This window comes from Chenopodium album, chromosome 23, assembly GCF_948465745.1.
Source record: "Chenopodium album chromosome 23, dcCheAlbu1.1, whole genome shotgun sequence".
NCBI lineage: Eukaryota > Viridiplantae > Streptophyta > Magnoliopsida > Caryophyllales > Amaranthaceae > Chenopodium > Chenopodium album.
In genome coordinates this window covers 35,451,282-35,479,114 of record NC_137856.1, presented here as the reverse complement: position 1 = coordinate 35,479,114, position 27,833 = coordinate 35,451,282, and the positions used below count along the sequence as shown (strand labels likewise).

At 35.8% G+C, this 27,833-nt stretch overlaps 3 protein-coding genes across 5 annotated transcripts; 1 reads left to right on the top strand and 2 right to left on the bottom strand.

Annotated features, from left to right (window-relative positions):
• Nucleotides 1–244: 244 nt before the first annotated feature.
• On the bottom strand, nucleotides 245–6,819 carry LOC145608052 (putative plastid-lipid-associated protein 14, chloroplastic). Of its 2 annotated transcripts, none has more exons than XM_081663655.1 (14): nucleotides 6,522–6,819; nucleotides 5,914–6,243; nucleotides 5,764–5,807; nucleotides 5,486–5,564; nucleotides 5,280–5,396; nucleotides 4,925–5,107; nucleotides 4,732–4,818; nucleotides 3,730–3,830; nucleotides 3,530–3,617; nucleotides 3,259–3,339; nucleotides 3,063–3,139; nucleotides 2,093–2,300; nucleotides 1,330–1,392; nucleotides 245–1,082 (listed from the first exon to the last, which is right to left on the bottom strand). In XM_081663655.1, exons 2-14 carry the CDS (start codon nucleotides 6,226–6,228, stop codon nucleotides 453–455), a joined length of 2,073 nt encoding a protein of 690 aa, XP_081519781.1. In that variant the 5' UTR covers nucleotides 6,229–6,243; nucleotides 6,522–6,819; the 3' UTR covers nucleotides 245–452. The 2 variants fall into 2 exon arrangements, with proteins under 2 accessions (XP_081519781.1, XP_081519782.1); XM_081663656.1 differs by having other exon boundaries at nucleotides 2,093–2,228; nucleotides 6,522–6,813.
• A 3,283-nt stretch (nucleotides 6,820–10,102) lies between these two features.
• LOC145607813 (uncharacterized) lies at nucleotides 10,103–18,708 on the top strand. 2 transcript variants are annotated; one of them, XM_081663410.1, is made up of 5 exons: nucleotides 10,103–11,295; nucleotides 14,679–15,588; nucleotides 15,813–17,124; nucleotides 17,211–17,297; nucleotides 17,942–18,708. In XM_081663410.1, exons 1-5 carry the CDS (start codon nucleotides 10,689–10,691, stop codon nucleotides 18,566–18,568), a joined length of 3,543 nt encoding a protein of 1,180 aa, XP_081519536.1. In that variant the 5' UTR covers nucleotides 10,103–10,688; the 3' UTR covers nucleotides 18,569–18,708. The 2 variants fall into 2 exon arrangements, with proteins under 2 accessions (XP_081519536.1, XP_081519537.1); XM_081663411.1 differs by having other exon boundaries at nucleotides 10,104–11,295; nucleotides 17,214–17,297.
• A 2,556-nt stretch (nucleotides 18,709–21,264) lies between these two features.
• On the bottom strand, nucleotides 21,265–22,668 carry LOC145607491 (F-box/kelch-repeat protein At3g06240-like). The gene is made up of 2 exons (XM_081663127.1): nucleotides 21,511–22,668; nucleotides 21,265–21,390 (listed from the first exon to the last, which is right to left on the bottom strand). Exons 1-2 carry the CDS (start codon nucleotides 22,666–22,668, stop codon nucleotides 21,265–21,267), a joined length of 1,284 nt encoding a protein of 427 aa, XP_081519253.1.
• Between the last annotated feature and the right edge of the window lie 5,165 nt (nucleotides 22,669–27,833).

The following is a 27,833-nucleotide window of genomic DNA, read 5'->3' as shown; positions in this document are numbered from 1 at the left end:
ACTCCCTAGTTGTAGAGCAAAAATAAGCAGCTAACCATCAACTATGATTAATTTAATAAACCATTGGGGCTGTGCTAAAAGTTAAGTGCATGCATAAAACATGCATGTTTTTTCATAATTGGTTGGCCTCGGCCCCATCCTAATGCCATCTTTTAAATAAAACTACAGAACATATGGTTATATACTTATACTAGTACTACGTATGTCATAAATTCTCTTCAGCAGTATATTTTTCGGGATTCAATTTCAACATAAGAAATAAGCATTTAATAAATTAGTGGACATATGTTGCATTTAACAATGCTTGCAGCCCCTTGGGTGTATAATCTTAACCCATGACCAGCACTACAGCACATAACAATTGTGCTGCCTAATCTATCTTAAGCTATGTAATAATGACTATACAAAGCTACCGGCCTGTCCAAGGGATATACAGATACAATTCTATAGACCTATCTACATGATCTTGTAAAGATAAGTGCCGAACCATTTACACTACGGAGGACAAGCAGCCTAGAATCTACATATGTACCACATACAACTTTTGACAAATCAAACATTTCCGGTGGCACTTGCAGTCGAACTTCTTTAAGCACATTTCTAGCATCATCAATGTTGTTACTTAGTGGCTCACCAAGGTTCATGGTCAATTCAATTTCACTAGATGCTAATTTAGCTACAGGAAGACTAGAAGGAATCTCCTCGTAAGGGAATGCTTTTTTCCATTTTCTGCTAGATGATATCTTGACTACCGAGTTTGCGCTAGGAGAGGTAGAAAATGACATTTCTGAATTCTCTTTCTTAATGTATTGCCGCCTGCCAGCCCTTAATCTGGATGGAGAAATGACTTTTAGATTTCCAGGTGTACCGGTTTTGTCATGAGGCCAATCTCGACCAGTAATCACATTGAAAGCAATATCTGAAGTGAACTTAAATGTTGTCTTTGGACTTGATAATTTATCAACAATTAAGTGCACATCACCAATAAGAACTCGGTGAGCAGGTTGCCGGAGAGTTAATCCTATGTGCCGACCTGTGCAGTAAAGTAGACGCCATTTTCCTGGCAACAACTCCAACCAATTCTGCAAAATCATACAAATTAGCTACCCAAAATCTTCAATACTAAAACTTATTAACTCTTTTAACTTGAAGTAGTTGTGGTATAAACAGAAAAAAAAAATAGTATACAAAATACAGTATACAAACACCAGGGGACAAGATACTGTTTACTGTGGTAAGAGAAAAGATAAAACTAAAGCAGGACGCGTTGACATTCAAATAATAGAAGTAAAATCTATGTCAGAGAGCATTCAGAGTATGGAGCAGTACCTTAGGCTTCGGATGAGGATTCAGCATCTCCATCAATTCAACAAAGTAAGAGAGCCTGTTACGCTGAAAATACAAGCATCAAGGTCAATCCAAATTCATGCTATGGCAATGGGTTAACTCATACAACTGATACGGACATTGGTGAGTTAAAAGACTACTTTGACTACATGTTAGCCACTACCACACACAAATACCCAACTGATACGGACATTGGTGAAAAGACTACTTGACTACATGTTAGCTACTAACTTTTATCTTAAGTTCACTGTTCAAGTTAGACCTGGGAGAAGGAAAATGAAAGGCCAAACTAAGACAAAATATTCAACCAGTCTTGGTACTGGAAGGGCACCTTATCAGCTTTTCTAAATTTGTTGATAAAGTATAACAAGCAAATGGAAGTGAGGATGGCTATTTGACCCCCCCCCCCCCCCCCCCTTCTCTCCCTCCAAACCCCCTCTTGTCCCTCCAATTCCTCATCAAACATCAGTCATCCAATGGCTAACTTTGAATCACATTTAACAGCTTACTCCTCTATACTATAGTATGTAGGTAGAACGCGTATTTCATCAAGCCAAAGCCAAAGAACTATGTGACTTTTAAATTCTAAGCATCACATATGGTTATGAAGCCTATATTAGAGAGAGGGACAAAATTGATTTTTGTTCTCACATAATGAGAAAAGAGGACAACAAAATTTGTCAAGATCCTCTTTTATCTTAGTTAAAGTCACAACTCACAAGGGTACAAGCAACTGAGTAGCTACCTGAGGCTGGCGATAAATGTATTCTTCAGTAATTCGAACAGCAGTAGAGCCAAGACCCCATCTAATTATGTTCATTGAAGGCTGCACTCTCCATCTTGGTCCGCATAAAAATGGGTGCCTCAGAGCATCTAAACAGCTGCACAGCACACATAGATAGCATAACCCATTCAGAAATGCTGCCGCATGTTTTTCCTTCTTTTTCTCCCCCCTTTAAATTCCAAAATAAGAACGTGATAAAATGAAATAACTTAATATATAGAGCTGGTCAGCTGAATAACAGATCTAGATTGTCGCCAAAATAAGAATGACAAAATAAAATAACGAATTGAAGCCATGAGTATATTCCATACATCATATGCATTCAAGATTTTAAACCTTGCCATGCATGTCTTGAGCATTCTTTACTACTAATTATAATCATTATAATTCTTTGGACTAATTATACTATATCAAGATAAATGAACATCTGCCATGCTCACAGAAAGCAAAAGCTCTCTGTATCTCTTCAAGATATCACAGCTTTGCAACCACTGCCACTTTAGCTGTGTAATCAAGGTAGTGGACATCTACCACACCAATTTACAGCTATAGAACAGCACAAGTTCTTAAGCCAAATTATTGAACCAAAGAGTTCATCATCTATATATTCAATGCAGAACACTTGTAAATTGTAAATTACACTTTCCTACCACAATGCCGCATCTTTCTGATAGTCCTCTGAGCAATGAGGACAGTATTACGATGAAAATGATGATGTAAAAATCCACAATAAAAGTTATTCTCATTTCTCAATATTACACGTGCTTGGCTTCTGCAACATTTTAGGGTTTTCAGCTGACAACACATAAAGCTATAGTTTCACATTTGAGTACTATTAACTGAAGGAAAAATAAAGATAATGACAAGCAGATATCCAGTTGGATCAAAGGGCTATGGAAAGCACCAATGACTAGAATAATTGAAAAGGTACCTTACTCTATCAAAAGGTTTTGGTGCAAGCAGCAACGCCAAAAGATTCCACCCAGCACCCCAGTTTCGATCCAGTATCTGCAATTACATGACTTTTTTAAAACCTTCTTCCAAGAAAAGGGAAAGGGGAAAGAAAACCGAGAAACAGAGGACCGGATGGCAAAATGCAGAAATTCAATTGGGTACAGTTCACCAACCTGAAGTCCAATATTTCCAGAGGGGGAGTTCTTGCACAAAATTGGCAACATGAATTCACGCAAGCACGATGGATCATTTCCCTACAGATAATGAACATTAACACCAGGAAGAACATGACGTAGCGAGAACTAAGCAACATAGAATCTTATTATAGCTCGGTAGCATAGCATCTTTTTAGTGACAACTCAGCAACATGGAATCTTATTTAATAGCTGATATGTGTTAATAATTCAAAATGGGATACTTAGCAAGGATATCGTGAATAAGAACCTTTGTAAGAAATGATTTGAACTCTGCAAAGATTACTGGATCCATGAGCTCCGGCAGAACCATCTTTGCCATGATAAATCCAACACACCTAAGAATAAAAAGTAGATAGCATGTATAAGGTATCTGTGTGTGTGTGTGTTTTATCACTAAACCTGCAAGACTTTCAAGTTGATTTACACATAAACATTCCTTTTCAGTACCTCATATCAAATGCAATCATCATTTGCCTTCTCTTACTGTTAAAAACTTTACTATTCGAAGCATTCTCAATGAAGTCAACAGCATTCCCCAAAAAACCTACCTGGCAAAATATGAGTCCATAAGACAAACTGTTAGAGAAATTGTAAAACGAGAGAATTGACAGATTTTAAAGATGAAAAAACTTTCTGTGAGGGAGGGGGAAGCAGAGGGAGCTATCGAGAAACTAAATTAATATGACCCCCGCAAAGGGTTATTACTCGTGGTAGGCTCATGTACAAATATTCCCTGTCCTGTAATTGCTTTGAGACATGCCTTTTTGGGTTGTCCCCCCCAAAAATAAACCGCACTTCTCATTCAATTAAATACACTCTCCTCTCTCCATCACACCTACCTTTTATCTCTCTCTATCATAACAGATTTTTTTCCTTCTGTTTCCTCTATCCAGTAGTACATATTTTATCACACTATCCTTAATTTTTTCACCATAAACTAAATAAAATTAAGATTTATAATTTGTAACAAACCCAAATGTGATAAAAACTTAAGGGGCGGAAAGAGAAACAAGAGTGCCTCTTGCATTGCAACTCTAACTATTCAACAGAATCAAAAGAAAATTTCAAATCCTTCAAGGGAAGACCGCAGAAGCTTTTATGGGCTTACCAAGTTGCAGGCTTGCAGCCAACAAATGTCGAACATAGCTAATGAGGCATGGAGACAATGAGACCACACAAATTGTATATGCATACAGTTATTAATCATGACTACGAAGCAACCAACAATTTCTAAGCTGTGTTTACATACTTTACAAGAACCTGTTTCATTCCAGTACATGTTAACACACATTTGTGTGCAAAACCATTTGAATGAGCTCTAATTTATAATTGATAAAACCATCGTGGTTGAGTATGCTAGATCAACTTCAGGCTAATAACAAGTATAAGAAAAGAAAAACAATACAGTACATAAAAAATATACCATTGATATAGATAATCGCTACTCACTTTAATATGCCTGTCCACAGGGCTTACGTGCAAATTTTCCAGCCTCAGTTCAGTGTGGGCAAGTCCATGACTATGCAAATAATTTACCTGAAAAAAATTGGGTAGTGCATAATGAACTTCAGGACCTTCCAAGTAGGAGAACACACATAAGACATGGATAGATTAATACTCGTAATAATAATGATAATCATACTCCTATCAAGAGATCCCTCATAAGTAATCGAATCAGACGTAATTTCCTGGACACAGCTGGACCTCCAATGCTGTCATCCCCCACCTTTCGAACAGACTCCTCATCAAGAGCAAGAGTAGCTTCTAAGGTTGGCAACCAGTCTGATTGTTGAAGCCAGTGTCTCAGCGAGAAACTCCCATGATACTGCATATAAAGAAGCAATTGCATGAATTTCATTGCTGTGCTAATTATCCAGGACTCCTAAAATTCAAAGTGTGAAATAAGATGTAAACCACCCAACATTAAATCAGCTTTACCCATTTGAGTACACTATGAACATGCGCAAAGATACAAATCTAAACAGAAAGAAACCTACACCATGGACTAGTGTAAACTTGGCACGATTATCACTCGTTGATGAAGAGACATAACCATGAACTTGCATGGAATAAGAAAGATACAAAAGTCTACGACGAACCAACTTCTTGAATACCTGATTGCAACAAAATTAACAACATTGATCAACCAACTCAAATCTCCAGAGTGCTAAAACATCATTCACATTATGAAATATTCACAGACCTCTATAGCTCTCTTGCCTCTCCTTCGAGCTTGAATACTGGTAAGCTCCCGAAGCACAACTCTTGTATTATACAATGGGCTGCAATACCCCCACAAATCAGCATACTAACATATATACAACGGGCTGCAATTCCCTAAGATAACATACTAACAAATACACATTGGGCTGCCAATTCCCCGGATACACACGCTAACTATGGTAATGATAAAAACGGAGGGGGGCTAGAATGCAACTAACATAATCTAAAAAAGTGACTAAGAAGAATTATCAGACTAACCTGTCAGGATTCTTCACAAGAGCTTCAAAAACTAGCTCATCACCCTAAAAAATTTTCAAATTAAGAGGGCACAATATCATCAGCAAGGCAGCAACATAATATCTCAGCTAAAAGATCACAAAAAGATACAAGTTCAAGTAGAAGGTATACCCGCCCACCAAGACCGATGCTAACACGATCAGAAACCTCGAAATCAGACATTTCAAACTTATTAACCAGCCCCAATTCATCATCCACAGTAGACAATCCACCCATTTTATCATTTTCATCTGAGGCAATACTTTTTGCAGCCTTGCATGTCATTCTAACACATTTTTTAGAACCTCTACGCAATAATTGATTAAAGGGTCTCAAAATTGGACTTGAAAATACAGGTTTAACTAGTAAAGTCGGCGAATTTATGCTGGGAAAGCGTAAATCAATGGCTTCCATACTCGGATTAGCTCCAATTCTGCCAAATGCCATTTACTAACATTCAACCTATGACATAAAAAAAAAAAATCAGCAAATCAACATTTCAGAAAATGCCCTATTCTATGATCCAGATACTTATATCATCAAAATTTCGGCAATATCCCAGCAAATTTCAGCAAGATAACATAAAAAAAATTAAAACTTTACACTGCAAGAAAATTAATAGATGATTATGAGACATACCCAGACAATTATAGCACATACCCAGATAATTAAGAGACATACCCAGAAATTTAAGCAAGAACAGAAAAGGGGTTGAATAAATTGTAGATTAGGAAACATACCCAGAAAAATTGGAGATAATCCCAGAAACTTTTATTGCAGAATGATCAAATTGAAGGGAAATAGAAGTAATTATAGAAGAAGGAAGATGGCGTGTGATAATTGTGAGCAAAGTAGAGGTTTGAATAGTTGGGCATGCGCCAAAGCATGTCTATTTCTTCCAAACACACACACAATTCACAAATAAACAAAACTAAAAAAAGACTGGTGAAAAATATCTATCTTCTTCGTTTTCTCTGTAGTTGAGATGTTCATCAATGATGAATGGTTGAATTATACGCGCGCCACAATTTTGGATAGACTCGTGGGGAACTACTATGCTTGCATGTGTTTGAGGAAGTTATTCACGGGGTTTGCTCGTGGACTATGTTAGAGTTCTTCTTGAGTTTTTGGATTATGCAATTTTAACTTGTTTGTATAGTGTCAAGAATTGGAATTTTGAAGTTGTTTCTAAATAATTAGGCGTGTCTTGTATCCTGGAATGTAATTGTGTATATAGTAGAGCGTTAATAGAGATATGTATTTTATTCCGCACATGATGTACTAGTTTAACACGTTTCAGCTCTTAATAACGGATTGAAAACAAGGTACGTAGTATATATATATATTTTTTTACTAGAAAACTAAGGTATATGTTTCTTCTTGTTTAGCTATATGTTTTTTATTCATTAATTTCTTGAGGGTAATTGGCTTTCTTAATTTGTTATCCTTCTCCTCTTAACGAAGTAATCAATGAGATGAGTGAAGTAGAAAAGGTGATTCACTTCTTCTTTCATAAAAGAGCCCATTATCACCATAACTAATCACATGATCATCCTCACCTTGTCATCCATCGCACCTTCGTCATCGTCATAAATGCGTAAACATCATGCACCAATTATTCCACGGGAGATAGAAGTAACTATTACCATGGTTAATTGATTTTTCATGCAAGTAATATCTATCTATATAAAAAAAACCATCACAACACCATCACCTTTCATGAACCATTCTAGAGATGAGCAGGTTTCTATCTTTAACCTAATTTCATTGATTACATTTGGCTAGGAAAATATAAATGTTGTACTTGTTGATTCATAATTTTACCTTGCCAAATTGTTCTATTATACAACCAAAAATTGAAGAAATTAAAGTATATATTGAAAATGATTGAACAATTGAAGGAGTTGAAATAGTTAGCTACTTGCTAATTGTATGTGAAAAAAAAAAGTTGGAGAAATATAATTGTGGCATGTATGCCTTGATTCCATACAATTATTTTGTTTGTAGTTTTATGCATGCAAATATGCAATAACATTACACCTTTACAAGAGGGATGAAATTGGTTGAAATTAAATTTCATTCATTAATTAACCTAGCTTGTTTTGGCCTTATTTTATTTAAAGTATACCTAGCATAATGCTCTTAATCTTTATTTTCTTTTGACTAATCTTCCTCCAAAGATAAGATTTGCCTATCAAAAATCTAATATGTGCATTAACTTTCATTCAACGTCTTGTAATCTATCTGCTTTATACTCTGCATGATCCACACCCTATATAAAATGTGGCTTCGTGTTCTCTTGACTGAAGATGGTACATTGCTATAAAGCATTGAATAAATGAGTAATGGCCACCATATTTGCTTACTACATGAACATGTGGGGCGACTTTATTACTTTATAACTTCACTTTATCTAGAAGAAGGGAGTATCATTTTAAGATACCATGCTTTATCTCTTGTTAACATAATTTTCTCTTGCCCACTCCATATGATATTCACCAAATGACCATTTCAAACGTGACCCTTATACCTTTTCTTCTTTTAAAACTAGGTAAGAACACGAGCATCTATACATAGATTTTAATTTTGTAAGGGGACAACTTCTACATTGACGTTGAGCAACTAAACTTAACTTTTTGCTAGGTGCAAGGGCCTACTAGTATAAGAGTTGGTCATTATTAATTAAGTACCATTGCACCAATAATATATAAATTCATTTATAACCTTTACCAATTAAGGCAATAATACTAATGAAGGAGATAACTTTGATTAAGAACAAAGACACATGTTTATTGACTTTCATTAAGTGTACTACAAATTGATGTATGTAGATTTACCTAGGGAAAAAAAAATCTAGGATATAGTTTATTAACCTTTCCCTCAAAATCTACAAAATTTGATTGCATTTGGGTTTGAACACATGTATTCAAGTGTCATTTAATATTGTAATAAAACAAAATAAGATACTGTAAATTAAATTGAAACAAACAAACCCTATGAATATCCCTACCTTATAAAAAGTAGAAACATACTCTTATGAATAGTGTAATGTCAATTATACCCTTCAAAATGTGTATTTACATACATACCCTCATTAATATGTAGATGCTATTTTAATGAATAACGTTTAGACAACTATACCCTCTAAAATATTTATGTACTTTTATGCTTTCATAAATGTTAGTTGTCTTGAACATTTTTACCTCATAAATATAGTTGATTACATATTTTTTCTTATTGTTTTTTTTTAGAAAAAATTTCTCTTATTGTTAATTTAACTAATTTTGTGATTTAAAAGCCAAACAAAAAAAACCTTCAAGATATGGCTAGCTATGACGCGCGCATCGCGCGCGTTAGCTGCCCTAGTCTATATTAAAAAAATAAAAAATAAAACCTTTGAATATATATGAAACATTAGAACACTAAATACTAAATGGATGAGTAAATTTTTAAAAGTGTCATCTCTTTCACATTGCATGCATCGCAAACATTTATAGCAATTAGCAAGACACAGAAATTATGGAGCAAGTCAACCTCAATCTTATTTATTTCTTACCATGTTTTTTTTTTCTTTTGAATTATCATTTTTCCTTGTGCTCAAATAAACTAAAACGATTCAAATGAATGACATTTAAGAAAAATATACGTAGTAAAAGAAAATTGATTAAAAGAAAGAGAAAGTAACTTCACACTTGTTTAGATTGTTTTTGTAACTTGCTCAAAATGATTAATTACTACTCTTATAATCGATCAACAGTGACTCAAAGTAATAATAAAAGCCATGTTTACTCTATCTTATTTTCAATATAGTTATTTTAATTATATTAATTTCATACTACGTACAAGATAAGATAATGATTAAAAATTAACGATTTCAAATATGATACAATTAGGACTAAAAAGATAAAGATAAATATTTACAAACTAAATAAGTAAATGGTTAATATTATTAGATGATTTCGGTTCAAGTTTAATAGGATTATACAAAGTACTATAAGCAAAATTCAATTGCAATGATTAGTTGATTACTACTCATACATCAATCAAACAATTGTATAAAGGAGTATTATTTAATCAAGCAAGTTAAGTGAACCAACTTACAATCTTTATTCATCAAACAACTACGAGTAATTGATTAACATTACTTTTTTTTTTTTTTTTAGGAATTGATTAACATTACTTCACTAACATTAAAATAGAATCAAATCATCAAAAACTTAACAAGAAATACCAATCTCTTACACCAAAATTTCCAATTCCCCTAATTTGCATTCCCATAAACGCATCGTTTCACCCTTCATAAGTGGTAATCCAATCGATGAAGTGTCGAAATCCAATTGGCAACACACACGTAACCCTAAAACTTCCCACCCATAAACAAATCCTCTAACCCAAACACGCCCTTACAATTCTAATCCCAAGGGTATTTTCGTCATATTTTTTAAAGGCTGTATTATCCTACGCTCGCCTCCTTTCCGATAAAGCAACAAACCCTCTCTCTTCTCATTTTTCTCTCTCCTCCACATTTTTCTCTCTCCTCTCGATCGAGATCCTCCGTCGCCGGAATCTTTCGCCGGCGGTTTCGCATTCTTCCGGTCGCCGGAGATTCTGTTCGTTGTCATTTTCGTGGTTGTGTTGTTATTGCAGCGGTTCTTTTTTTGTGGATTGGTGTTGGATTTTTGAAATTAGGGTTCGGTTTTATTGCGGATTGAATTTGAGATTTGGGAAGATTTGCGGATTGGTTTTGGAAGCGAGATTTGAAGGTTTTGTAATGTACGTATGTTTTTGGTTTGGTAGGAGTTGTTTTTCGATTTGAAAATTAAAAATAAAAATTAGGGTTTGAGAAAGGGAGGAAATTAGGGTTTTTGTTGAGTTGGTAAAGGGTTTGAATTGAGGAAATAGGAAAAATGCCGAGAAGTTCGCGACATAAATCTAGCAAGCATAGTTCGAGGGAAGTGAGAGATTACTCTGATTCGGAGAAAGAATCTGGATTGAAGGAGAAGAAAGGGAGGGAAGATGGTGGGAGTAATAGTAGTAGCAGGCATTTGAAGGAGTCTACTTCTGGTGATAAGCGGAAAATTGATTCGAAATCGGCGGATGTGACGAAGGATTTGAGTGGTGTTGTTGTGAATGTTGATACTGTTGAGGAGTATGTTGCGTCTACGACATCGAAGAAGCGGAAAGAGAAGGAGGATGATGACCGGTGGACGGGAGGTGATATCGAGCATGATCTGTCTAAAAGTGATTCGAAAAGGCCGAGTAGGAGAGAAGGGAGTTTGGTGGTGGATGGGGAAGAAGGGAAGAGAAGTGGGAGTAAGGCGGAGTCGAAGCACCATAGGTCTGATAGGAAAGAGAGGAATGAGAAAGAAGGGGGTTCGGAGCGGGATAGGAAGGGCAGTAAAAGTGAGAGATTGATGGTTGGTGTTACTGGTAATGAGAATGTTGGCAATGAAGGGAATAGGAAACAGGGCAGTGGAGAGGAGCGTGGTGGAAAGCATGGTGTTGGTAATACTGGTAAGGTAACCTGTTTATGTGCTTCTTACTATTGTTTATTGTTGAATGATTGTTCGACTTGTAGGGAACAGTTGCTTACATAGTAGGATTGATATTGTCCTGGCGTTTCTTCGTCGTGTGGTTGGTGTTGCAGTGTATGGATTATTTTTTTTATTTTCACGGCCACCCCTTCATCCATTAAAGGAAGTGGATGTTTACTAATTGTTTCAATTGGCTGTACTTGTGTGGGCAATGTCATGTCTAGCTTTAAAACTGATTTGCGGCGCACAAGGATTATGTTAATAATGTGTTTGGATTGAGTATTTGAAGGAATGGTAGTGGAATTAAGGTGAGGGCTTCATTTTCTTTGCTTGGATATTTGATGAGCAAAAGCCAAAAGGAAAGGGTCCATTCCCTTCATTTTTATTATGCTAAACTCTCAAATGTTGTAAATTATGAGAGGAATTTGCTGTTCCACTCCTACTTCCCTTCCTTTTCTTTTGTTATTACTGTCTTAGCAATTAGCATTCAGTAAGTTAGAATAGTTTGTCTATAGGCTTTTGTTGGTTTAAAGTTCAATATAATGGAAGAAAGAGTATCTAGAATTTGGATGTATTAATTTGTTTAATTGGGCTTGGTGAAAGTGTTAAGGTAGGCTTCTAATATTACAGTGATTTTGAGAAGTGGTAAAGGTGGAATATTTGTGGGAAGGACCAGTTTTGGGATTTTCATCTGCATGATTTTAGGGGAAGCAGGAAGAAATATATTTTTGTATTTCGGATGATACTGGTAAGCTGATCATTTTGTTTGGTATTTGGTTTTTGGGGCACTTGGGTTGGTTGATAGGCACTTGAGCAGATGACCTGAGTTTTGACCTGTTAGTGTGCTATCTTCTGGACATATTCATCAAACATTTGGGAGGGGGAGGGCTTTGAATTATAAATACAGAATTAAGAGGATAGTTATAATATTTTTTTGTTATGGGACCAAGAATCTAGGCTAATGGTTGCAGTAAGATCAAAGACAATATGAAATGTCATGCTATCCACCTCATGCTAGAGGCAATCATGTAGCTAGATATGGGATGTATACATGGGTTTGGAGTGCTTTATTTTTGTGAAAGATAGGGTTTAAAACTGTATTCATTATGCTTGTTGTGCTCTTTGTTCTTATGCAAGTATGCTTTTTTTATTTTTATTTTATATATATATATGCTTGTTGTGCTCTTTGTTCTTATGCAAGTATGCTTTTTTTTATTTTAATTTATTTTATTATTATAATAAATAAAAAAGTAAAGATATTCATTCCCTTTTGTTTGGTGCTTGCTGGGTTGATAGTTCAGCTCATTATTATTCACTTAATGACTGTTTTGAAAAACCTTGAGGATTGCAATCTGAATTTTCCCTTTGGAGCTTATTTCTTGTAGGAGACTTATGGAGTTATGGTGTTCACCTTTATATCTACATCATGCATTTGAGTTAGCTCTTGCATCGTGGCTATCTCTCTCTTTGGCTTTTTAATTGTTTTTGGGCTGCATTGTAAATTGTCACCTGGAGTCTTGGTCCTTAGCATGGTTACCATCTGTAAAGAGCATCTTTATAGAATTGAAATTTATTATATTTGTCGATTTTATAGGGTTGTGCACTTCATGGGTATGGTCATGCACTCATCATGGGACTGCCCTGTTGGTGTTGGAAGGGTATCTTTTGTGCTCAATCATCTTACATTTTGTAGATTTGTGCAAAATGTTTGCATACTACCATCTGTTTTTTTTTATCTCTAAACATGTTCAAGTAATGGAATTTACATGATAGAGGATCTAAGAGAACATGCACTTCTATACTTATGATCTGGTGTTTTGAAGTATATTTACTTTTTAAAGTTTATATTTAAATATCTTGTTAGTTGCCATATTCTATCCAGTATTTTCCTAGGCAGAAATTTTAGATCTATCCTTTTTTTGTTCCTTAATTTAATCGGTTACTTTGCATTGCTGGGGTTGTGATCATCTTTTTTTTTGTAAGTCATCACCTATGTCAATTAGTTATACTTATTTATTTGCCAAAAGAATAATTTCTGTTTGGTGTACACATAAGATTTTTAACCGGTTGATGATGCTAAAAAATTCAGCAATATGGCATATATTTGTGTTTATTTTAACTTCTGTACTGTATTGTTGAATGCATTGGAGAGTGGGGAAAAAGTTATCTTTTTTTTTTCTTTGCCAAGCTTAAGCTCTTTGATTTATTGGGAGTTTATTTGTGGGGTACTTTGAAATTTCATTGTTTCTTTTGGTAGAAGAAGACTCGTTGGCACTTGGCACTGTAATATAATTAAGTGCTGCCAAAATAAGCTATTAGAATCACTGCACTGCATGAATTAGTTGTTGAGTGTCTTGTTCCTTAAAGTAGATTACTATATTTTGACGAATTGTCTAAATGCATGACTTTGGAAGCTGGAGAGGATGAGACATTGACCTGGAGGTCTCATTCTGTGGTTAGTGATTGCTAGTTTCAAATTTGCCCTTTTTTTTTTTTTTTTTTTTTTTAATTTTAACAATTCGCAAGTCGAGAGATTGTTTGGCAGTTGACAGTTCTTATTTATTATTACTCTAAGGTCTTATCATAATTTCCTTAATTTTAATAAGAATTTCTACCAGTTACAGAATTTTCCAGTCCACTTACTTTATCGTCATTATAACTTTCCATTTATTTGTTATCTCAGTTTTTATTGAAATAATTAATTGATTTGAGATATGTGCGATGCAATTCAATATTATGTATATCCCACCATTTTGTTGGATGAGACTTATCTTCCTCTAGCGAGAATTTTAAGTGAGAGTCTTCATAGAATCAGGGATTATAAATAAAGCTAAGAATACAGAGCAATGAAGGCACTAAACCCTCGCATGCTGGTTTTTTCCTTGTGTTAATCGGAGTGGACTTATACTGACAGCACATATATGTTCCTGGTTATACTGCATATCCTTTTCATGCTTGTTTGCCTCTATCTTATTGAAGGCTTTTGCTAAATTATAATTTTTTAATACATTAGTGTAAGTGTCGTTCCTTCCATCAGGATTCCATTGGTTGGCTATTGTATTTTTTTATTTATTTTTCAAGGTTTGTTTTGTGACTATGAGAGTATTGTTGAATAAGGTATTGTGTCAATGTTTGATTTGTGATTTTTAACATTACACTTTTTTTTCCCCCTGACAAAACAATCAGTTTGCCGTGTTTGCCTGTTGTTGCTGGTGATTGCCTGGTTCTGCTAAGTATTGTGTATTCATTTGAATAAGGATTTATGCTGAAGTTATATATTGGATAAGGGATGATATGTGATATTTTTGTTTCTTTTGAAGATCTGTACAGTTATTGAACATTGTTCTTGTTATTTTGTATCAGACTATATCATACAAGATGAAGCTCGTAACCCTGATACTGAGAAAGATCTCGATCGACGAGTTAGAAGGAAAAGAGATGGTTCAGGTGATGGGGACAAGCATCACGAAAGTACTCGAGAACTGGATGATAGAAGATTGTCTTCTAGGGAAGATATTGTCAGACCAGGAAAGTATAAAGATGAAGGTCACAAGGATGAGAGAGTTAGAGATAGGTACCAAGAAGATATAGATAAGGAGAATTGGCATCAGGATGAAAAGCAGAGGGATAATCGGGCTACTAAAGAGTATAACAGTGTCAGGTCAGAGGATAAACATCTAAATGAAAAGAAAAAAGATTTGGATGTGTCCCAAAAGAAATCTAAGCCCCTAGGCAGCGAATATGAACGAGAGTCAGAGCGAGAACGAGACCGTGATAATGATAGAGACAGAGTTCGGGACCGAGAGCGGGATCGCACCCGTCATGATCGTGAACGTGACAGGGACCATGATGACCGGGAGCATGATCTTGATCGTGAGAAGGATCGTGATCGGGATCTTGAACGTAGTTATGAGCGAGATCGTGAATTAGACCGGGACAGGGAACGTGGCCGTGATCGTTATCACCGTGAACGTGACAGAGACCGAAACCGTGATCGTGATCACAACCATGATCGAGGCCGAGATCGGGATTATGATCATGAATATGGCTCTCATGTTGATGATAAAAGCTCTAGGTACAAGGATGATAGAGGGAGGAGAAGATCTGTTGAGGGGTATGATGACTATCATGGTGATAAATCTAGAAGGGTAGAGTCAGAGGTTGATAAGGAAAGATCTTTACCCCGAAAAGCACATATAGACAGTGTTGTGAGCAGCGGTCGACGTAGATCCTCACCCAATTCTAGGGCTTATGTTAATACAGATAAATACAGGTGCTTTTCTTGTCTGTACCTATTAAATACATTTCTTGTATAACTGGGTATGTAGTTGCAGATTGTTACTTGGGTATTTATATTTTGGCTTCCAAGGACATATTTTTTTGAAAAATACTTTTTGCTGTATTTAAGTGATTGGCTTCAAATTTATGATATTGTAATATTTGTAACTGCATATTTTGCAGTGTTATAATACTTATGTCTGTTATTTAATGTTTTAGAGATGGAATCCAAGATGAGGCTAAGTATGGAGATTCCTCGAGAGATGCCCTTGCGTCTGAGGCACTTGATAAAGTTCCTAAGTATCGATCAGGGGAGAAGCGCTCCAAGTTTGACGACAATCATGTTGGAGAATCATCTGAAAGATCTCCAAATGCCAAGGCTTCTCCTGCAGGTTTGAAGGAAAGATCTCCTACAACTAGTGTTGATCGCAGATTTCAAAATAGAACTAGCAGGAGAAGGAGCCTTGATGTTGATGAGGCTGAGAGGAGGAGCAGTGGCTCCAATGATGTAAGAGATATTTCTGTTAATGAGGACCGACAGGGTAGAGATTTTTCTGTAAAGAAGCCTATTGGGGAGGAGTATCCTCCAGTAGAATCTCCTTTTCACCATAAATCAAGTCAGGGCAATATTTCATCTCACACTCCTGGTCCATCTGGGTTCAGGGGTGGAGCTGACAGCCCTTCCTTCATGGGATCTTTAGGAGAAGACACTAGAGGTCATTCAGGAAGCCGATTCAGGAGAAGTGTTGATCCCAATGTAGGAAGAGGGCCTGGAAATGGTTGGAAGGGGGCACCTAACTGGCCCTCACCCCTACCTAATGGCTTTATGCCCTTCCCACCAGGTCCTCCCGGGCCACATCATGGGGGGTTCCCACCCATGCTCTCCCAGTTTCCTCCTCTTTTTGGTGTTAGACCATCTATGGACATGAACCACCCTGGGATGCCTTATCATATGTCTGAAGGGGACCGGTTTTCTGGTCATGTAAGACCTTTAGGATGGCAGAATATGGTAGATGGCCCAGTTCATTTCCATGGATGGGATGTAAGTAATGGTGTCCTTAGGGATGAGTCATCCATGTATGGGCCTGGACATCTTGCCAATGCTCAAAGAAGGGACATGAATCCAGATATGTGGAAACCAAATGGCGATCCGAATATGGATGTGACATCTGTCTCTCAAAAAGATGGTCCCATGGCTAAAGCATCTATGGACGAAGTTTCATCTGTGCAGGGTGCTTCAAGGCTTAATGTCGAAAGTAGTGCCTTTGATGAGGGGCCAGGTCAAAAGATGATTACTTCAAGTGGTCCGTCATCCTTAAAGGAAATTCCAATGACTCCAGCTAAAGTGACTACAGAGAAGACTCCTGAATCATCTAGTGTTGATGAAACTGCTCAATCAGTGCGTGCATACCTTGCTAAGCTTGATATTTCGATAGATATGGCTGATCCAGAATTGTATAATCAATTTATTAACCTTGCTGTCAAGGGACAGTCCGAATTAATTGAAGAAATGGAACTTGAATATACTGAGGTAGAATCTTCTTGAATTTTGTCTTGCCTCCCTTCATCATCTTTGACATATTATAACATAGTCCTTATATTTTTGTGACTCATTAGCAGGAGAGGACAGTTGCTGACTCAGAGATCGCAAATCTATCCATGGGTTTGACGTTTTTCCCTACTGCCAAAGCTTCTATTTTTAAGGTATGTCTTTTAACTGATGCAATATAACATGACTCTTGGGTCTGATTTTATAAAATCTAACATGAAAATATATTCTGTTTGAGGTAGGGATAGTTTGTTTTTGGAATAAGGACTATGAAAATAGTATTGGAATCACTTAGGTGGTTCAGCTGCTAAAAAGGTTGATTTGTTCAGGCTGGCTGATGCTGTTTTTTAAATATAACTGACAAGGCTGCTGTTTATGTTAGTTTTTATTGTCTTTTGGTTTGCTATTAGTTATTTATCCACCTAAATATGTATTCCTTATAAATGGTAATGCTTATGTATGAGTAATACGGCTATTTTGTTTATTTTGCTGCAAATTTCATTCGATTGGACTTTTGTTTTATGTCATCAGTCAGTGAGGTGTGTATATCTGTTCTGTTCTCATGCGAGATATACATTATAATGGTGATGAACAATTATGTGACTACATCTGTTAACTTTTAACTTTCCTGAGTCCTTGTTTGTTACAATATAATGTAGTAATGTAGTTATTGTTGATTATTTTCTTGTGATTGCTGCCTTTTGACCTTCTGACTAACTGAATAAACCAGATAAGTGGAATTCACTGATCTAGCTTGTGCTTAAATGTAACGATTAATGTGCTATCAACTTGATTGCAGAAAGCAATGAATCTATACAAGACGCAGAGCACTAAAAGATCATTTTCTGGGATACCTAATTGGGAGATCTTGCATAGTCCCAAAGATTCTGAGCTTGAGGCGGAACCAATTTTGGCTCAAGAGGATAAATTAGACGATCCTGTTGATTGTGGTGTTAACAAGGAAGAGCCTATTCTGGCGGCTCCAGAAGCTGTTTCCACCACACCTGTGGTAGATGGGAAAGAACCTGTTTCCATAACCAGTGATGAAGTGATGAGTGATGAATCCTTTGAGGGTGCTGAGCTGGATCTTGGTCTTAGCAATCAAGGACAAACACCAGTTCTCATGGCGGAGAAAGTTGATGAAGAAATTAAGCCTGACAAGGAACTCTTGTCTGTTGAGAACACCTATTCTGATGAATTTGAATCAAACACCGATAAAGAGATTGTTGGTAATGAATATAATGATGGTATGAGAGGTGGTGCTGAGTCTGCCGCTTCTGATGAGCAGTTGGATATTGCTGTAAGTGGTCCTTTAGTTATGTCCCATGATTCTGTTAAAGTATGTGAAACTTTAATGTCGGTGTCAAATGAGTCGGATTCGGTAATTTTGAGTCGGATACATCATGCTCCTGAAAGTACACATTGAAACAATTTTTTTTAAATATTTTTAATTTTCGTTTAATTCTCAGCAATTTTCCTTCATCCATCCTTTCATATTTCTCTCTATTATGAAGAGAAAATGTTATCAAAGCAATAAAATCAAAATGCATCTGTGTTTTTTTTTTCCTTTTCTGCCCCTAATAAGTGTTTCTTTCTTTGATGAGCTGTTTTGCTTTTGCTTCTGCATTTCCTTCATGTTTTGTGCATAATTTTGGCATGAAAAGGCAATGTTTCTTTTGGCAAGCATCTGTATCACTCTGTATGTTGCCTATGTTCCATTTGTTGGATTATTTGGATTTATGTGCTTTTGTTTAATTTTTGGAATTGATCCTTTTTTTTTTTTTTTTTTTTATTTTTTTTTTTTATGGACTAAAACATGCAATCTCATCTTTGAAATTCTTACATAGTTTTGTTAAGATGCTTTTATCCACCACGTGCTTTGTGTTTTATATTATAATCGTAATCAATTATTTTTATTTTTAATTTTTTTAATATACGAGTACTTAATTTTTCCATTTTTTCTCTTTTTTTCTTTTTTCGTATCTAAATTATAATACTTCGTAGAATAGTAATAAATTTTTTGAAGTGATTTTGTGCGTGTTGCAAAGTTTTGTCTTCATCCATTTGCGATTCATGCATGGATGCACCATTAGTATCCTGCTATAAATTTTATACTAACATATTTTGTGAAGATTATGAAACCAATTTTCATAATTTTTGTTTTAACATTTCCTTTTTGAGTGTGTTGTGAATTGTGAGTTTGACTACATGGGAAATTCTAAATCTAATAGCTTGTGTCATATCAATACATTTTGAAAAGTTGAAATAACACTTATAAATAGTGTTTGGATCTTTATAACCTCTAAAATGTCTATAGCCCTGTTTGGTAGTAAGCTTATTGGTGGTATATTAGCTTATTTGACTAACTTTAGCTGATTGACTAAATAAGCTCTTTTAGAAAAAGCTCATTTTAGGAGCTTTTTCAATTAGCTTATTCATTAATTATTGTGAAATAACACTTGTAACCTCATTTTATTTAAAATCCTATCTAAACTACCTACCCCACAATTAGCTTATTGGTCATTTCACAGACTCAATCACCTTTAAGCTATCAGCTATTTACCAAACACTTTTATATAATCAGTTAATACAATAAGTTAGTCAAATCAGTTAATAAAATCAGCTAACTCAATTAGCTAAAGTTTTTAGCTTTCTCCCAAATAGGGTCATATGTGCCATTGTTAATATTAATTGCATTTTACAATAGTGTGTGGACATTTATACTCCTAAAAATATTTATTTACATTTCCTTCATTAACACTATCAATAGTGATATAATTTCTTTTATTTGATTCTCATACCTTGTGTTTTAACTACATAGTATGTACTGGAGTTGTGCCAGTTTTTTGTACAAAGTATACCTTAAGAAACTATAAATCCCACATAACTAATGTATGATTGATCCACAATGCTAATAAAGGAACTCTTTATTAAAACTTATCTTGCATTGGCTTATGAGAGGTGTAACAAATTTGTAAAATCATAAACCTAAAACAATAAGCAAAATATATAAAAAAATAAAAAATAAAAAAATTAGGGTTTAAGAGAGAAGATGGTGGGAGTTTATAACTTAATTACTATATTGGTTACAATCCTTCATCATTTCATTAAAAAAATTAGGGTTTAAGAGAGAAGATGGTGGGAGTTTATTACTTAATTACTATATTGGTTAAAATCCTTCATCATTTACAACCAACACCAATTTTCAGTTAGAACATAATACATCTCTCGCTTGACTGAGGAGTCCAATAATTTCGTATAATGTTCAGGTTAGACCCATTGTAAAACAACAAAAGGAATTACCAACAAATTATATATACACGTTGTCAAAAAACAAACTATATTACACGCTTGATAAAAAATAAAAAATAAAAAAATGAGAAGCTGGGATTTTTTATGTGTTAATACCCATCCCAAAGCCAGAAGGAAGGGGTTAATAACTTAATACTCTAGTTTAATACCCATTGCAAATTCGATTAACAAAACCGGCCGGGTTGGGGTCTAAATAATTTGCCATTCAAGTTTCTGATTCAAATTTGACTGCATTTGATTCATGTTTGATACAGTGAAAACTATCAATCAGCTAAAGAAAATTTTGAGAGAAAGCATAGGAATCACTAATAATTTAACACCAACTTGTCCAAAAGTACAACAGTTTCAAAACCAAGCTCTTTCAGGGATTACTGCAAAGACAAACTACTCATAATAAACTAAACTTTCTAGCAAAGAGAGGATATCATGAACAACAACAAAACATGATATTCCTCTATATCACTCTTACAAAAGGCAAGTTCAGCTGCAAGTTATCAGATTGGACGTCGAAACCGGATCCATTTGCAAAATTACAATCCATGTCAAGGCTAGAAGCTGCTGACACAAATCTTCCAGACAATTCCCAATCTATGGCCACAGCATTAGGCATAATTTGTCTCATACATCCAAAAGACGCACTGTGTACTTTAGATCTTTGTAATCCCATAAAAATTAATGATCCCACAGAAGTAGTAATTGATCCATAATGAATATAGCCGCACCAACTGATGATTAGTCATATGAAGTAAGATAGAACTCAGTAGTTAGTACTACAAATACAGTCTGACTGGAAATACTAAATGAAAAGTCCTATAAACTCAAAGTCAAATTAATTTCACCACCATCGCCACCACTACCATCACCATCACCACCATCATCTTCTTCGTCCTCTTCCTCTTCATCACCATCATCACTATCACCACCATCTACTTCGTCCTCATCATCAACATCACCACCACCTTCTTCGTCCTCTTCCTCTTCCTCATCATCTCCATCAAGAGGAAAAGGAGAAAAGGGGGAAACAATAGTCTCTACATAATCGTTCATATTGTAAACCTTAGAATCAGAATTCCTCACAACAACATATGGTGGCAGATCCCAATATGGGTCAACAACCACAAATCCATGATCCGCAGCTTGAATGCAGATAATGCCATTGTGTGTAAGCCCTAATACTCGGATGCAACGTCCAGCAATCTCTTCTTGCAAGTCAATCCTATACATTAACTTCCAAGAACCCCAATTGTTATATTCCTCCAACATCCACATCTCTAACATCCATTCCCCTTCCTCAATTTCTTCCTCGGAATCTTCCTCTGAGTCTTCCCCAGAGCCTTCCCCAAATTCATTGTAAGAATAATGTACAAACGCTACACAAAGACAATCACATTCTCCAATGCCACCCAGCAGGACCTGATTGACACTCGGAAATTGCTCAGGTTCAATTGAGAAGGGTATCCTCTCAAAGGCTTCAGTAACCAAATTAAATTTCAGTATGCATTTGCGGTGATGAATAAGGTAATGCAATGCATCATCCTTGAACACTGAGTTACATCCGGAAATGGAGGACAGATCATCATCACTAACACGTATCCTTCTCCAACTATCATTCCTCAACGAGTACAAATACATGTACATTTCACGGTATGGCTTAAACTGTTTAGACACTAAGAGGACCTTGTAGTCATTTGAGGAGTGAACAAAGCCAAACCAGGAAGAATCTACATAAGCATAAGTCGAAATCCCTCCAACAGGCAATGAAATTTCTCTAGCTTCATTGGTGATAGGGTTCCAAAGATACATAAAATCCTCACTATATCTTTTCTTATCCATCTCCTTAATGTAAACACATATAAGACCATTACATGATCCAATCATGAAAAAGTAACAACCCTCGAAAGTATCATCATCGTCGAATTGTCTGCCCCATGGGTTTAACTCTACGCCCTCAGTGATATCAGCAAAACTACTAAACTTGAGCGAACACAAGGTATTATACTTGAGCATAGCAATGGTTAAGGGTGGATTAGCGGCCGAGTACGAAAAATTGATATGAGATATGGCGAATTTGGGGTCTGAGATAAGGGATCTCAGTTTTTTGCACACACAACTGAGGCTTACTAAGGATTTTGCAGGCATTCGAAGCAGGATTTCATGGATTAAATCATCTGTTAACCCCAAAAGTAGGGATTTTTCATATTTGGCGTGTTTCATAGTAGATTAAGGCTTGGCACTCCTCTGAAAACAAATTCACACAAAATCCAACAGTCAAGAACAACAATTTTACACAATTACACACTACAATTTCACAACTTCCCACTAAAACTTCACAACAATTTCCCACAAAAAACCCACAACAATTTCCCACAAAAACCCACAACAATTTCCCACAAAAACCCACAACAATTTCCCACAAAAATTTCAATTTTTTGTTGTTTAAACTATAGAATTGTGTCATTGAAATATAATCAGGTACTGAGGTACCCAAATGAAGAATTATGAACAAAACATTAAAAAATGTGTGGGAGTAAAATGATAAATAAAATAAGAAAATTAAAAGAAATAAAGATAATACCTTTAGGAATGCTAAAGCTGAAATTGTGAAGAAAGAAGATTGATGACGGCGATGGCTTCCTGATAAATCGGCAGAGTAGTCTTAAGTCTTAACTCTTTAGAGGGAAAGAGGAGAGATTTTTGAAAAACTTTACCACTTCTTGTTTTTTTGAAAAAAATTGCCCTAGTTGGCTAGTTTATATATTGGGTTTTCCTAAATTATACCCCTAAGATATTCGAGTTTCTAAGGTGTAATTATGCTTTCTCAAGGTTCTAAGTTGTGTCCCTGAACTTAGTACTATTAATGAATGGTACCTTCTTTGGGACTTCCATATCACCTAAAGTTAACTATAAATTTATTAGAAAGATGATAAAAGGTAAGGAAATGGTAGGAGAAAGAAATCATAGCCACCGCAACCATAATATTAAAAATCGAAGCCGCGAAATCACACTCTCAAATAACTTTTAAACAACTAATAAGGAACATTTTAGTATTGATAAACACTTGAAGGGCACGACTTAGAAACTTGAAAAAGCATGGGTACACCTTAGAAACTCGAATACCTTAGGGGTATAGCTTAGAAAAACCCTTTATTATTTAAAAATTCCTCCGTTTTCTTTTACTTGCAACACTTCCCGAAAAAAGAAATTTCACAATACTTGCAACCACTATAAAAGAAAAGTTACTTTAGGGAAAAACTATACTATATCCCTTATTTAAAGCTCATGGCCTACTAAATTACACTCCTAACAACCACTCATCCTATTTTTAAAGTTTATTATGTCATGTAAACCCCACCTTTCTTAATTACCACGCTAAAGGGTGTGTTGCATCTAAAAGAAAACGGAGGAAGTACGAATTAGAAGTTTTAAAAAATACTTTTTTTTTTTGTTTGTTTGTTTGTTTGTTTGAGGTAATTTTATAAATACTCATTTTTTATATATAGAAAATAAAATTATGAATCTGTTCTTTCCGACAACTATTTTTTACAAGTAATATATTATGGTAGAATTTGTTATAGAGCTGTCAAAAACTGACCCGACACGAGAACTCGATCTGAAACTGACAATGATCTGAACCCAAACTGTACCCGAACAATGGGGTGAAACTAGTGACTTGTAATCCGACCTGAACCTGACCATATGCTAACCGACAACCAGGCTCCAAAACCTTAAAATTTCCTCAAAAAGCGTTGATTATAGCTTTTAATATTATAATTTTTTTACCTTCTTTCGCCCGAAATTAAACATTCTCAAGATGTTTAACATGGTCCCTAATACCATCTAGGAGTGCAATTGGGTCGGTGGAACCATCCAATATGCCCTTAAACGGTCATTTTACCCATTCACAACTTGTAGTTATTTCGTAAACTCAAACCTACCACGGACGTTTATGACAACATATAAAGATCATATATGGTCTCAAACGGCATTATACGACCCCCAAATGTATCCCTTAAGACTTCAAGCCTTTTCGCCACAGGGCCCTGAAACCTCAATATTTCCTAAAAAAGCGTTGATTATAGCCTTCAATTTTGTAATTTTTTGACCTTTTTTCGCCCGGAAATAAAAATTTCCGAAATGTTTATCATGTTCCCTAATACCCTCCAAGAGTATAATTGGGTCGGTGGAACCATCCAATATGCCCTTAAACGGTCATTTTACCCGTTCACAACTTGAAGTGATTTCGTTAAATCAAGCCTACCACGGATGTTTATGACAACATATAATGATCATATGTAGTTTCAAACGGAATTATATGACCCCCAGATGTATCACTTAGGGTCTCAAGGCTTTTCGCCACCGTGCCCCGAAACCTCAAAATTTCCTCAAAAAGCATGGATTATAGCCTTCAATTTTGTAATTTTTGACCTTTTTTCGCCCGGAAATAAAAATTGCCGAGATGTTTACTAGGGTCCCTAATAACCTCCAAGAGTCCAATTAGGTCGGTGGAACCATCCAATGTGCCCTTAAACAGTCATTTTACCCGTTCACAAATTGAAGTGATTTCGTAAAATCAAGCCTACCACGGACGTTTATGACAACATATAATGATCATATGTGATTTCAAACGGAATTATATGACCCCGAGATGTATCCCTTAAGGTCTCAAGGCTTTTCGCCACAGGGCTCGTGGATTATAACCTTCGATTTTGTAATTTTATGACCTTTATTCGCCCAGAAATAAAAATTGTCGAGATGTTTACCATGGTCTCTAATGTCCTCTGGGAGTCAAATTGGGTTGGTTGAACCATCCAATATGCTCTTAAACGGTCATTTTACCCGTTCACAACTTGTAGTGATTTCGTAAACTCAAGCCTACCACGGACATTTATGACAACATATAATGATCATATATGGTTTCAAACGGCATTATATAACCCTGAGATGTATCCCTTAGGGTTTCAAGGTTTTTAACCATCGGGCCTCGAAACCTCAAAATCCCTCAAAAGCGTGGATTATAGCCTTCAATTTTGTAATTTTTTGACCTTTTTTCGCCCGGAAATAAAAATTGCCGAGAAGTTTACCATGGTCTCTAATATCCTGTGGGAGTCAAATTGGGTCGGTGGATCCATCCAATATGCCCTTAAACGGTCGTTTTACCCGTTCACAACTTGTAGTTATTTCGTAAACTCAAGCTTACCACGGGCGTTTATTACAACATATAATGATCATATATGGTCTCATATATAACCCCCAGATGTATCACTTAGGGTCTCAAGGCTTTTTGCAACGGGGCCCCGAAATCTCAATATTTCCTCAAAAAGCGTGGATTATAGCCTTCAATTTTGTAATTTTTTGACCTTTTTTCGCCCGAAAATAAAATTTTTTGAGATTTTTACCATGGTCCGTAACATCCTCTGGGAGTCAAATTGGATTGGTGGAACCGTATAGTATGCCCTTAAACGGTCATTTTATCTGTTTACAACTTGAAGTGATTCGTATAGTAAACTCAAGCCTACCACGGACGTTTATGAGAACATTTAATGATCATATATGGTTTCAAACGGCATTATATGACCCTGAGATGTATTCCTTAAGGTTTCAAGGCTTTTTGCCACCGTGCACCGAAACCTCAAAATTTCCTTAAAAAGCGCGGATTATAGCCTTCAATTTTGTAATTTTTTTACCTTTTTTCGCCCGCAAATAAAAATTGCCGAGATATTTACCATGGTCCCTAATAACCTTAAAGAGTCCAATTAGGTCGGTGGAAACATCCAATATGCCCTTAAACTGTCATTTTACCCGTTCACAAATTGAAGTGAATTCGTAAAATCAAGCCTACCACGAACGTTTATGACATCGTATAATGATCATATGTGGTTCCAAACGAAATTAAATGCCCCGAGATCTATCACTTAGGGTCTCAAGGCTTTTCGCCACCAGGCCCCTGAAACCTCAAAATTTCCACAAAAAAGCGTGGATTATAGCCTTCGATTTTGTAATTTTTTTACCTTTATTCGCCCAGAATTAAAAATTGTCGAGATGTTTACCATGGTCCCTAATATCCTCTGGGAATCAAATTGGGTCGGTTGAACCATCCAATATGCTCTTAAATGGTCATTTTACCCGTTCACAACTTGTAGTGATTTTGTAAACTCAAGCCTACCACGGACGTTTATGACAACATATAATGATCATATATGGTTTCAAATGACATAATATAATCCCGAGATGTATCCATTTGGGTTTCAATGCTTTTCACCACTGGGCCTCGAAACCTCAAAATTCCTCAAAAAGCGTGGATTATAGCCTTCAATTTTGTAATTTTCTGACCTTTTTATGTCCGGAAATAAAAATTGTCGAGATGTTCACCATGGTCTCTGATATCCTCCGGCAGTCAAATTGGGTTGGTGGAACCATCCAATGTGCCCTTAAACGGTCGTTTTACCCGTTCACAACTTGTAGTTATTTCTTAAACTCAAGCTTACCACGGACGTTTGTTACAACATATAATGATCATATATGGTCTCAAAAGGCATTATATAACCCCAAGATGTATCCAATAGGGTTTCAAGGCTTTTCGCCACCGGGCCCTGAAACCTCAAAATTTCCTAAAAAAGCGTTGATTATAGCCTTCAATTTTGTTAATTTTTGACCTTTTTTCGCCCGAAAAAAAAAAATTAACGAGATTTTTACCATGGTCCCTAATATCCTGTGGGAGACAAATTGGATTGGTGGAACCGTACAATATGCCCTTAAACGGTCATTTTACCCGTTTACAATTTGAAGTGATTTTGTTAACTCAAGTCTACCACGGACGTTTATGACAACATATAATGATCATATATGGTTTCAAACGGCATTATATGGCCCCGTGATGTATCCCTTAGGGTTTCAAGGCTTTTCGCCACCGCGCCCCGAAACCTTAAAATTTCCTCAAAAAGCGTGGATTATAGCTTCAATTTTGTAATTTTTTGACCTGTTTTCGCCGGGAAATAAAAATTACCGAGATGCTTACCATGGTCCCTGATATCCTTTGAGTGACAAATTGGATTGGTGGAACCGTACAATATGCCCTTAAACTGTCATTTTACCCGTTCACAAATTGAAGTGATTTCGTAAAATCAAGCCTACCACGAACGTTTATGACATCGTATAATGATCATATGTGGTTCCAAACGAAATTAAATGCCCCGAGATCTATCACTTAGGGTCTCAAGGCTTTTCGCCACCAGTCCCCTGAAACCTCAAAATTTCCACAAAAAAACGTGGATTATAGCCTTCAATTTTGTAATTTTTTTACCTTTATTCGCCCAGAATTAAAAATTGCCGAGATGTTAACCATGGTCCCTAATATCCTCAGGGAGTCAAATTGGGTCGGT